This window comes from Schistocerca nitens, chromosome 4, assembly GCF_023898315.1.
Source record: "Schistocerca nitens isolate TAMUIC-IGC-003100 chromosome 4, iqSchNite1.1, whole genome shotgun sequence".
NCBI classification, from domain to species: Eukaryota; Metazoa; Arthropoda; class Insecta; order Orthoptera; family Acrididae; genus Schistocerca; species Schistocerca nitens.
In genome coordinates, this window is record NC_064617.1 from 547075255 (window position 1) to 547087503 (window position 12249).

Here is a 12249-nt window from a genome sequence, read left to right on the forward strand (position 1 = left end):
TATATACCTCAATACTATTTCCAAACAGATCACATAACAAAAGAGTCATTAGAGGAAGCTTTGATGTCATTTAGAGGAAAAATATTGCAGACACCTCCAAAATATTCTGCGCTAAAGATGGGTGGAAGAAGAATAGCTGATCTGACAAGGTAAAGCATCTTTGTGCCTTGTTATAAGGTAGTGTATTAAAGTGGCAAGGCAGTAGGCTAAAAGATGCCAAAAATGTTTAGCATTTATACCACTTACAACGACTGATCAATGTAGACTATGTTGTAATATCCATAAGATGCATTACTGCTGTTCATTTGATAGTCATGTAGTGTTTTCTGTGCTGTGACAAGAATGAATAGGTAGAGAGGAAATTTTGTTTATGTTTACTTTTGAAAAGTTGCATTAAGCTTGTAGGGGAAAAAATTACTGCTTTCTATTGCAGTGTTTAGTTATTCCAGTCTTAAAGGACAAAAATTGTGCATAAAAAGTATGATATTCATCACAGAGCTGGGTGGTATCTTTATTTTGGATTTCTAAATGGATAATATAGCTACAGTGATTACCCATGATGACTAAAAATTGTCTGTGATGGCGAGCAGCTACCATTATGTAAATTTCATTGAGACTGTATGAATTTAATATAGCAGTGTCTTCAAAATAATTAATAAAAGCACTCCGTCTGCAGGCCACAGGTGGCCCATCGGGACCATCCGACCGCCGTATCATCCTCAGCTGAGGATGCGGATAGGAGGGGCGTGTGGTCAGCACACTGCTCTCCCGATCGTTATGATGGTTTTCTTTGACCGGAACCACTACTATTCGGTCGAGTAGCTCCTCAATTGGCATCACGAGGCTGAGTGCACCCCGAAAAATGGCAACAGCGCGTGGCCGCTGGATGGTCACCCATCCAAGTGCCGGCCACACCCGACAGCGCTTAACTTCGGTGATCTCACGGGAACCGGTGTAACCACTGCAGCAAGGCCGTTGCCTAAAATAATTAATAATCATCTTCAAAAGACTGTTTGTGATCATCAGCTTGTCATCTTAACAAAATCCTAGGAGAATGGTGACATGTTGTGAGATGCTTTCTCTCTCTGCAGCAGAAGGAAGGGTACTTTTCTGAAATCAGTAACCCTCTGGAGATATGACATATGTAGCTCCAGCATTGTAATCCTGAGGTGAAAAAAACACTGGCACAGAGTATAAATTACTAGGTGCTCCACCACATAAAAGAAGCAAAAAGTTGTTCAGTCCCTAAGGATTGTGATGCAGTCATATTAATATTATTACAATGTGCTGCATGTTCCATCATAAAGACACAATGTAAACATATTAAAAGAAATACATGTATTACTGGGCAAGCGAACTGGTTATATGGCCAGGGTGGCGACGTGACTGTGTTTATGCCTGAGAAGCTTCAGTATTCACACAAGCTGAGCACTGTCACATACTATGCATCTGTGTGCACCATTGGATGTATTGTCCATTTACAAGAGGAACAGAAACAAAATGTACAATACACCTCTCCTTGACTGCTCAGGATGCTTCACTGGCTGTATCCATGAAACTCCCTTCCCCAGTGATATCACTATATTCCCCAGCTGATTTGTTGTCTGCTGTTTCAGTTGCAGAGGTTAACGTGTACTCCTTTGTTCAAATCTATGCTGGCTGATTTTACTGTATTTTCAATTTCCTCATCTGCCAAATTAACTCTTCTCTTGGAGTCATTACACTTTTTTTGCTTGGTGTGTGGCATTTCCAGTTTTATAATGTCACTACAGTAAAACTGTGTGTGGCGTTTAGATTAGGCGACTCTCCATCCACCGAGAAGTATCAGTGTAAGGTTTAAAGAAATACCTGCCACAGGTGAGAGTATTAAAATCCTAATGGTAAACTGCCGAAGCATTCACAACAAAATGGCAGAGTTTGAAGTGCTCATGTAAAGCAGTGAAGCTCACATAATACTAGGTACAGAAAGCAGGTTGAAACATGAAAATGAGAGCAGTGAGATTTTTGGGGAAAATTTAAGTATATAGTGAAAAGATAGGCAAGTTGGAAATGGTGGTGGTATAATTGTCACAGTAGACAAGAAACTCATATCCACCAAGATAGAAGTTGAAGCTGCATGTGGGATTGTTTGGACAAGACTCAGTATCAGGGATGGGCGTAAAATGATAATTAGATTCTTCTGTTTCCCACCAGACTCATCTCCTGATGAAACCAAAAACTTTAGAGAAAACCTCAGTTCACTTGCACATGAGTTCCCCAGTCATAGTGTATCCCTGGTGGAGGAGACTTTAATCATCCAACAATGAATTGGGATCCCCCCCCCCCCCCCCCAGGGTGTCCACAACTTGTGCAGCTCTCTTTCCTTTTCTGCATGCCTTCCCTTTCCACTTCCCCGCTCCTTCCCTTTCCTTATGCCTACACCCGGAGATGGAGGCTTGTGAACAAATGAAGTGGTTTCTCTTCTTTTGTCTCTACAGTGTCAAGTATCTGTCCTTACTTTGTCGTTCTCTTTCCTTGATTCTTCTCTTTACCTTCATCTCCACTGCAGCATTTGAGAATTCTTCCCTTCTTTCTATTTATTTGTTCCTCCCTTTTCCTCTCTTTCCTCCCTGTGCATGTCTGAAGGCCGACCCATGCGTTCCCACGCGTAGCTGGTAATGGGGTAATGCGTAATTCCCTGCCCCGGGTAGACAAGCAAGACACATACATACCCCCTGGTAAAGACCAGGCCCAGGGAGAGTGATTACTCGAACTGGTACCTTCCGAACATGCTGATTGGTCCCTCCATCCATTTCTCAGGGGGTGTGGACAATCACCTAAGGCAAGAGTGCTCTCTGAGAGGACCCCCACTAGGAAGGAGTGCACCATCAGACACACCGGTAATCATGGGGAATACTTTTGCAATGGTTTTTTCTGCTACTACAACTTCAGCCAACAAGAGGAAGGTAGATGAGTCTCAGCCACAGAAAATTATTCCATTAGTGCCAAAGTTCCTAGTTGTTTCTCGGTCTGACGAAGGTCAAGACTTCTCAACAGTAATCTGTTTCATTATTCAGAAAGGTTTCGATGCAATTGCAGGTCCTGTAAAGTCTTGTTCCAGGTTACGAAATGTCACCTTGTTGTTAGAAACAGACAATGCCCTCCAGGCACACAAATTGCTTCGAACTACACTGCTACCCACCTTCCCTGTCCGGGTGGAAGCGCACCATACTTTAAACTCATTGGGCGGGGTGGTTTACACAAGATCACTCGACAGATTATCAAATGATGACATTCAAAATTACCAATCTGATCAGGGAGTAATGGCCATACATCAAGTAATGAAAAGGGTTGAAAAGGAATTGGTACCGACCCGCACTCACTTCTTGACATTTGACAGAGTTCAACTTCCATTGAACAGAAAAATGGGCTATGAGATACTTTCAGTTCACCCTTAGATACCCAACCCTACGTGTTGCTATCAATGACAGAGGTTTAATCACACCTGGTAGTTGTGTTCCAATCCAGCCAAATGCATTACCTTTGGCAGGAATGCCCATGATGGTGATTGTCCACCCCCATCCCCTCATTACATCAACTGTATGGGTGACCAAGCTGCTTCCTCTAGAGATTGCCCTATTTTTAAAGATGAACGAATTATTCAGGAAATCCAAGTGAAGGAAGTTATTTTCCAGGAGAAAAAGCCCATTCTGCTCACAGCGGATAAATATAGCACTGCCCTCGCCTGTCCTCGAACCGCTAAGGAGGTGGCCACGCAGACTTGCGATCTCACCGTTAGCACCACAGTCGTCAGATTGGCCAGCCCAAAGATCGCCCATTCAACCTCCCCACTTTCACCTGTTCACTCTAAGGATCATCCTTCATTGGCTCGTGCTAAATCGTGGGCCCATAATTTGGATGCCTGGACTTCCAAAAGATTTTTTACGTTCCCAGAGCTCACAACCACCAACTCCTCCTTCATCTCAGCGTCCTGCTTCCAAGAAGGCTCATAACAAACACAGTTCCTCTCCTTCTCCACCAAGGCATGTCTCTTCTACAGCGCCACACAATGGTGACTGCCCTCTGCTATCTCACATGTCGCCGAGATGCAACACTGGCGGCCAATCAACCAGCTGATCACTGGCGGCAGGAGCTGCTCCGGAACAACCTATGGATCAGGATCTTCTGCCTCTAACTGATTGCCAATCCATGCTGTCGGCCACTCGCTCTCTGCAGTCACTGAGTTGACGGCAACTGTGGTGAGTATTTTCCCTTTTTCGTCCACCCTAAGTCAGTTATCCTTTGGAACATCCACGGAATTCACTCCAGTTGGGATGAACTGCCGATCCTCTTACGATCCTACTCCCTGGTCATCTTCTGCCTTCAGGAAATGAAGCTAATCCCCATGATTGTTTTGTCTTCCCTCATTTCCAGTCAGTCCGGTTTGATCTCTTCTCTGTTGATCGCATTCTAGCACATGAGGGACTTATGATTCTTCTCGATGATACTATCCATTATCATCCAATCCCCATAGGTTTGATCTCCTCTCTGTTGATGTCATTCTGGCACATGAGGGACTAATGATTCTTCTCGATGATACTATCCATTATCATCCAATCCCCATACACAGTTCCTTCCAAGCTGTTGCTGTACATCTTTCCCTTTCTGGATACACCTTATCTTTTTTTACCATTTACATTCCATCATCCACACCAATGGCAAGAGCCGATCACCTTCATCTTCTTGATCAGCTCCCATCCCCCTGTTTGCTGGTTGTGGACTTCAACACCCACCAGCCGCTTTGGGGATCTCCTCGTCCTTGTTGGAGAGGCTCCTTATTGACTCACCTTTTCCACCAAGCGGATCTTGTTTGTCTCAACATGGGGAACCTACATATTTGTCTGCCTCCACATCAACCTACTCTCATTTGGATCTTTCAGTCGGTACTGTTTGGCTAGCTCGGCACTTTGAATGGTTCGCTCTTGCTGATACACACTCGAGTTACCATTTTCCATGTGTCCTTCGATTACAGCCACAATTGCCATCTAAGTGCCCAAGACACTGGAACTTTTCCCAAGCCGATTGGACAATTTTCTCCTCTCTTGCAACATTTTATGACTGTCAATTTCTTAGCATCAATGATCAGGTCACTCATGTTACAGAAGTTATTCTTACAGCCTCAGAACTTTCAATACTTCGTACCTCCCCTTTGGACCGGCACCCCCCCCCCCCCCCCCCCCATTTCCTTGGTGGAACGAGGTGTGCTGTGACACAATATGCAGGCGGAGACATGCTCTTCACATTTTCTTCCACCATCCTTCATTGGCCAACTGTATCTGCTATAAGCAATTACGGCTGCGATGCCATCGTATCATACGTGATAGCAAGAAGGCAAACTGGAATTTCCTTATCAGCTTCTTTAACACCTTCACGCCCTCATCTGTAGTTTGGAGTCGAATTTGGTGGTTATCTGGCATGTCTAGTTTTTCCCTGATCTCTGGGCTAACTGTGACGCCAGATACCTTAGTGGACCCAATCGCAATTTCTAACTCATTGGGTCAACACTTTTCTGAGATTTTGAGCTCTTCAAATTACCCACCAGCCTTTCTCCCAAAGAAACAAGCAGCGGAAGAGCGACCTCTTGCTTCCTCCCCTTGAAGTCGGGAAAGCTATAATACCATTTTTTCTATGCGGGAACTCCAACATGTACTCTCTTCCTCTGGCACTTCCGCCCCAGGACCAGATGGCATCCACATCCAAATGTTGCCGCATTTATCATACTCTAGTCTGTGTTACCTCCTTCTCCTTTATAATTGAATTTGGACCAACAGTACCTTTCCCAGAAGAGGGCAGGAAGCTTTCATCATTCCTATTCAGAAACCTGTAAAAGACAAACATCTCCCCTCTATCACCCAATCTCTCTCACGAGTAGTGTATGTAAGGTTTTGGAGCATATGGTAAATTACCGTTTAGGCTGGTGGCTGGAGTCCCAGAACCTTTTGACACCTGCCCAGGGCAGTTTCCAAAAGCATCGTTCTGCAAGTTGACCATCTTGTTGCTCTCTCCACTTATATCACGAACAGTTGTCTCAGGGAACGCCAAATGGTAGCTATATTTTTTGATCTGGAGAGGGCACACGATACCTGTTGGAGGACAGGTATCCTCTGCACACTTTTCTTTTGGGGCTTTCGAGGTCGGCTACCCCTTTTCATCTGTGAATTTATGACAGAGCGCACATTTAAGGTGCGGGTGAACACTACTCTATCCCATACTTTTTCCCAAGAAAACGGGGTGCCCCACGGCTCCGTGCTAAGTGTTGTACTGTTTGCCATCGCCATAAATCCAATTTTGGATTGTCTCCTTCCCAGTGTCTCAGGTTCCCTCTTTATCGGCGATTTTGCAATCTACTACACCTCTAAATGGACCAGCCTTCTTGAACGAAGTTTTCAAGAATATCTCAATCGCCTCCACTCATGGAGCATCGAAACCAGCTTCTGATTTTCTCCCAGTAAGACTGTCTGTGTAAATATTTGGCATCGTATTGAGTTTTATCCACCTTCACTACATCTAGGCCCTATTGACCTTCCTTTTACAGATGTCGCCAAATTCTTGGGACTTACATTTGACAGAAAACTGTGCTGACATTTCATATCTTAAGCTCGCTGTCTGCAATCCCTCAGTACCCTCTGTGTTCTGAGTGGTACCTCATGGGGAGCAGACCGAGTGGTCTTCCTCCGCCTATATTGTGCCTTAGTGCACTTGAAATTGGACTACGGAAGCATAGTTTACTCCTCTGCATGGCTGTCTATCCTTCGGTGTCTAGATTCTGTCCACCACCGTGGATTGCGTTTAGCATCTCAAGCTTTTTACATTAGCTCCATGGAGAGCCTTTACGCCGAGACTGCTGAACTTCTGAGTCATTACGCTAGTCATCTGTCTTCTATGACTGCTCATCCGACCCATGCCCTTTTTTTTTTTTTTATGCCTCCTTGGATTTAGGGTGTGCAGTGAGCCCTTCCTCTCTACTACCACCGGGAGTCTGCTTCAGTGAACAGCTACACTCACTTTCCTTTCAATTTCCTAAAAATTTTTTGATAAATGGGGTACAACGCCACCTTGGTTTCGCCACCGGACCCGCCTTCTCCGTGACCTTTGTCAGCTTCCCAAGGATAGTACCCCCCCTATAGCTTATCGCCGGGCATTTGCTGCTCTAAGCGCAAAAATAGAGGATGCTACATTTATTTACACTGGCGGCTCCAAGACCACCTTTGGTGTCAGGTGTGCCTATATTATTGACAACACCCGTATTAGATTTCAGCTTCCCAACCAGTGTTCGGTTTTTACTGCAGAGCTTTACGCTGTTCTACAGGCTGCCCAATACATCTGTTGTCATCAGCGGGTACAGTGTATTATATGCTCGGATTCACTCAGTTCTCTTCTCAACCTCCAAGCTCTTTATCCCATCCATCCTCTGGTCCACCGGACTCAGGACTGCCTTCACATGCTCCACTTGGGGGGCATCTCTGTGGAATCCGTCTGGATCCCAGGACAGGTTGGTATACGTGGAAATGAGGCAGCCAATATAGTGGCAAAGGCTGCTGTCTCTTCCTCTGCCCGCTGTTCCCATGTTTCCCTTTGCCCATCTACAGAGTGTTTTATGTGGTCGTGGTCGTGCTCTTTTATGGCACACATTGGTGTGCACTTCAGGATAATAAATTACGGGAAATAAAACCCCTTCCCTGTTGCTTGGACCTCTTCTTCCCAGCCTTGTAGTCGGGAGAAGACAATTTTAACTGGACTCCGGATTGGGCACTGTCTTTTTAGCCATTGACATCTTTTATGTGGTGACCCTCCCCCACTTTGTCCCTACTATATCAATCATGGTCGGTGAGACACCTTTTACTTCAGTACCCCTATTTTAATCCGCTACGCACATGTTTACAGCTGTCTCCTGATATATCTTTCCTTTTAGCAAATGACGTGTGCTCACCTGATTGCATTCTTGAGTTTATAAGTGTTAGTGAGATGACATCGGTCATTTGAAGCTCTTTTTGGGGAAAACAATCCCCCTTCAATGCACTTTTCTAAAATTTCCTTTCATTTTTAGTTTCCCTCTGTATTGAGTTTCACTCCCATAGCTGCTGATTTAAATTCCTGTTTTTTATGACCATAGCTGTTATGTGCCCTGAAACAACAATATAAAAAATAAGTAAGAAAGAAAGAACGAATCAGGAAAATTACAGTTTTGTTATAAGAGGGCATGATAAGACATCCTGTGGAACTTTACCAAATGCCTTCTCAGAAAACTAGACACACACACACACACACACACACACACACACACACACACACACACACAGTAAGCCAGACAAAAAATCAGTAGTGTCATAAGTCAGTGAGGAACCTGAAACATTCAGCACAGGGCGGAGCATGTAGAGGAACTCTGGCTCAAGTTTAGAGGAGTAGTTCATCATGCACTGTATAGATATGTACCCAGTAGAACAATTCATAATGGGAGGGAACCTCCATGGTATAAAATGTATAAAGTCACTGTAAAGGCACTTCTAAAGAAACAGAGATTACTGTGTAATAGGTGTTAAACAAAGCATAAGGCTATACAGGATGGAGAAAAATTGTGTTACAAAATTTTAACCCTGTATAGCTGATGCCAGTAGGAATCAAAATTACTATTGTTGTGTAGGTCGACAAAGCATCATTTTTAAAAAATGGAAACTTGGCACCATGTGCTCCGATTGGCCATGGGATTGCCCTGTTGCCATTCGTTGGCTGACAGGCAGCGCTGTGGTTGTCGGTTCGTACAAACAGAAGTCAAACGCCCCGTCACTGCCCCAACGTGATACACACACGTCGAATAGATCTTGATGGTTGTCTCCACCTCACGTCATAGGCATTCACACTTAAGCTTTGCTTCGGAGCACACGCACGTCGCCTGCAATTTAGTCATACAGTAATCATGGCGGTACAGTATTCTTTTGAAGAACAATGAGATATGGTTTTTGTTTATGGACTAGCTGATGGTAATGTGCATGAAGCTCGACGGTTATATGAGGAACGGTACACAGCAAGACGCCACCCACACCTGCAAACATTTACAGCAATTCATTGGCGAAAAAGGCTCATCAGCGGGATATCATGGTGATGATGGAAGACCTCAAACACGGTGGGATGCTGCATTTGAAGAGACTATTCTTGAGTACTTTGAGGTAGCACCTGTTACAAGTACTTGAGCGGTTGGACACGACATGGGGGTCACTCATCGGTTAGTCTTGTAGGTTTTGAAGGATGACAGCCAGCATCCATTTAGTTTCCATCCTGTCCAAGACCTAAATCCTTTGGCAGACTATGAACACAGGCTAGGGTCTTACCGGTGGTTTCTGCCACGTGTTGCATGAGATCCTGACTTCCCCCCCATTGTGTTGTTTACCAACAAGTGCATCTTCTGTCGGGATGGCCTTTACAACACACGAAATGTCCATTAGTGGCCAAGGGGAAATCCTCACATCACATACGTCCACAGACACCAGGAACTATTTTCGCTCAACTTTTGGGCAGGCAGTGTGGTGACTATTTGATTGGGCTGGTCCATCTACTTGTTCAACTTACCAGCACAGATTACCTCCCCTTTTTGCAAGAAACTCTACCTGGCCTGCTGGAAGATGTTCCTCTGGACATACAGCTATGAATGTGGTTGCACCATGATGGGGCACCTGCAAATTATTATATTTAAATTAACTCTTTGGTGTCCGGCTAATTAGCAGAGGGGCTCATAGGACATGGTCGCCACGATCACCAGATCTCATGCCACCCAACTTTTTTCTGTGGGGATCCTTCAAGGTTGTAGTTCACCCACACATTTGTGAACAACCTAGAACTGAAGAGGAATTAATGGATCACATTCAACATGCCGCCAATCACATCAGGGCAATGCCAGGAATCTTTGAAAGAGTTTGGCAAAACACTGTTCGAGCACTTGCTTTAAGTAAACAATGTCTTAGCTAGAAAAAAGGCCCTTTTCAGGGCCGACACAATTTATAAAATTTTCTGTACACAAACAAATAGCTGTTGATGGGTTTGTTTTCACTACGTCTTCCATGAAACTACAATGGATGTGTCACGAACCTGGCAGATTTGCCCCCCGGCACCCAGAGTGGAAGGCTGGCACACTACCACTGAGCATGTGGACTGCCTTGGATACATCGTGATCTCCAGCAGGCAAAGCATTCGCGGCCATGCGTTGTCCAGAGCATGTGGAAATAGGGCAATCCTGGGGTCAATCGGAGCGTATGGTGCCAAGTTTCCATAGTTTAAAAATTGTGCATTGTCGACCACACAACATTAGTAATTTTGGTTCCTACTGGCATCAGCTATCCAGGGTTAAAATTTCATGACACAACTTTTCTCCAGCATGTAGAGAGAAAAAAATACATTTGGCTATCAAGAGATTGCTCTCTCTCTCTCAATGTGTGTTGCCTTCAATGGCTGCTGTACAGGAATATTGTCAAGTGATCTTCCACAGAATGCAAAGAAAGTTGGGTCGTATGTATAGGCTGTTAGTGGCACTGAAGTTAGTGTCCAGTCCCTAGTGAATGAAACAGGTACTGAAATTGAGGGTAACAAAGCAAAAGCTGAAATGTTTAACATTATTTTCATATGTTGCTTTACAAAGGAAATCCCAGGAGAATGGCCCCAATTTAATTTCTGTACCACTGAAAAGATAAGTGAAGTAAGTATTAGCGTCAGTGTTGTTGAGAAACAGCTGAAATCATTAAAACTGAACAGAGCTCCAGGCCCAATAGAGTCCCTGAGTTAAACCCCCTTCTAACCATAATCTCTCATAGATCCCTGGAACAAAAAACTGTGCCCAGTTCTTGGAAAATACGCAGGTCACACCCGTCTACAAGAAGGATAGTAGAAGTGATTCACGAAACTACCATACAATATTCTTGACATCAATTTGTTGTAGAATCTTAGAACATATTCTGAGCTCAAACATAATGCGGTATCTTGAGCAGAATGATCTCCTCAACACCTACCAGCATTTATTTCGAAAGCATTGATCATGTGGAGCCCAACTCGCAATTTTCTCGTGTGAGATACTGGAAGCTTTGGATCAAGGCAATAAGGTAGATTCAATGTTTCTTGATTTCCGAAAAGCATTTGACGAAAATATGATCTTATATGGTATCAAGTGAAATTTGTGACTGGATTGAGGACTTTTTGGTAGGGAGAATGCAACATGTTATTTTGGATGGAGAGGCATCATCAGATGTAGAAGTAACTTCGAGCATGCCTCAGGGAAGAGTGATGGGATCTTTGCTGTTCATGTTGTATATTAATGACCTTGCAGACAACATTAATAGAAAAACCAGGCTTTCTGCAGATGATGCAGTTAACTACAATGAAGTAATATCTGAAAGAAGCTGCATGAATATTCAGTCATATCTGAATAAGATTTCAACATGGTGCAGAGATTGCTAACTTGCTCTGAATGTTCAGAAGTGTAAAATTTTGCACTTCAAAAAAACGAAAAACAATAGTATCCTGTGCCCTGGCGGTGATCTTCTTAGAACTTCTTTTTCTGCTTGTTGCCTGTTGCTGGAACTTCGAATTTACCCTGGGTGGCAGGATCCTTGTAGGGCTTCATTCAAAGGATGTGGACTGTATCTTTGATCTTTCGTCATCTTTTGTCGCGATCGAAATCTTCAACTTAATAAATTACAACAGACAACAGTCTTACAACATTATGAGGTCCAAAGTAGTGCCTGAGAAGCTTCTCAGAGACACCAAACTTCGAACAGGAGTGAAGATCCAGACGTGGTCACCAGGCTGGTAGACAACAGGGCGGTGGCTCGCATCATACCTTCGGCGATCATTTCCTTGGGCCTGCAGTATGCTGAGCCGAGCTAACTGCTGAGCTTCCTCAGCTCTGATTAACACCTGGCCAATGTAGTTGTTGTCCATGTCATCAGGATGTAACGGAAACACAGTGTCCATCGTCGTAGTCACCTCACACCCATGCATCAGGAAAAATGGCGTAAATCCTGTGGTGTCTTGTGTGACGGTGTTGTAGGCAAACGTCACGAAAGGTAGCACCTCATCCCAGTTGCTCTGCTCAACATTGACGAACATTGATAGCATGTCGGCTAAGGTCTTATTAAGATGTTCAGTAAGCCCGTTAGTTTGCGGATGGTAGGCAGTCGTCATGTGATGAGTAATGTTGCACCGACGATTTATCTCTGTCACAAGATT

General features: G+C 44.2%; 1 protein-coding gene and 1 pseudogene across 5 annotated transcripts in view; one reads left to right on the forward strand and one right to left on the reverse strand.

Annotated features, from left to right (window-relative positions):
• LOC126251857 (pseudouridylate synthase TRUB1-like) overlaps positions 1–12249 on the forward strand; it is a 112903-nt gene that overhangs the window by 22160 nt on the left and 78494 nt on the right. For all 5 annotated transcript variants that reach the window (XR_007545795.1, XM_049952535.1, XM_049952538.1 and 2 more), the window contains one exon: positions 29–149. Coding sequence is in view for 4 of the 5 variants with exons in the window: in XM_049952535.1 (XP_049808492.1) it covers positions 29–149 (121 nt within the window). In the remaining variant the exon portion in view is untranslated. The remainder of the gene's footprint in view (positions 1–28; positions 150–12249) is intronic.
• LOC126253853 (5S ribosomal RNA) lies at positions 864–980 on the reverse strand (annotated as a pseudogene).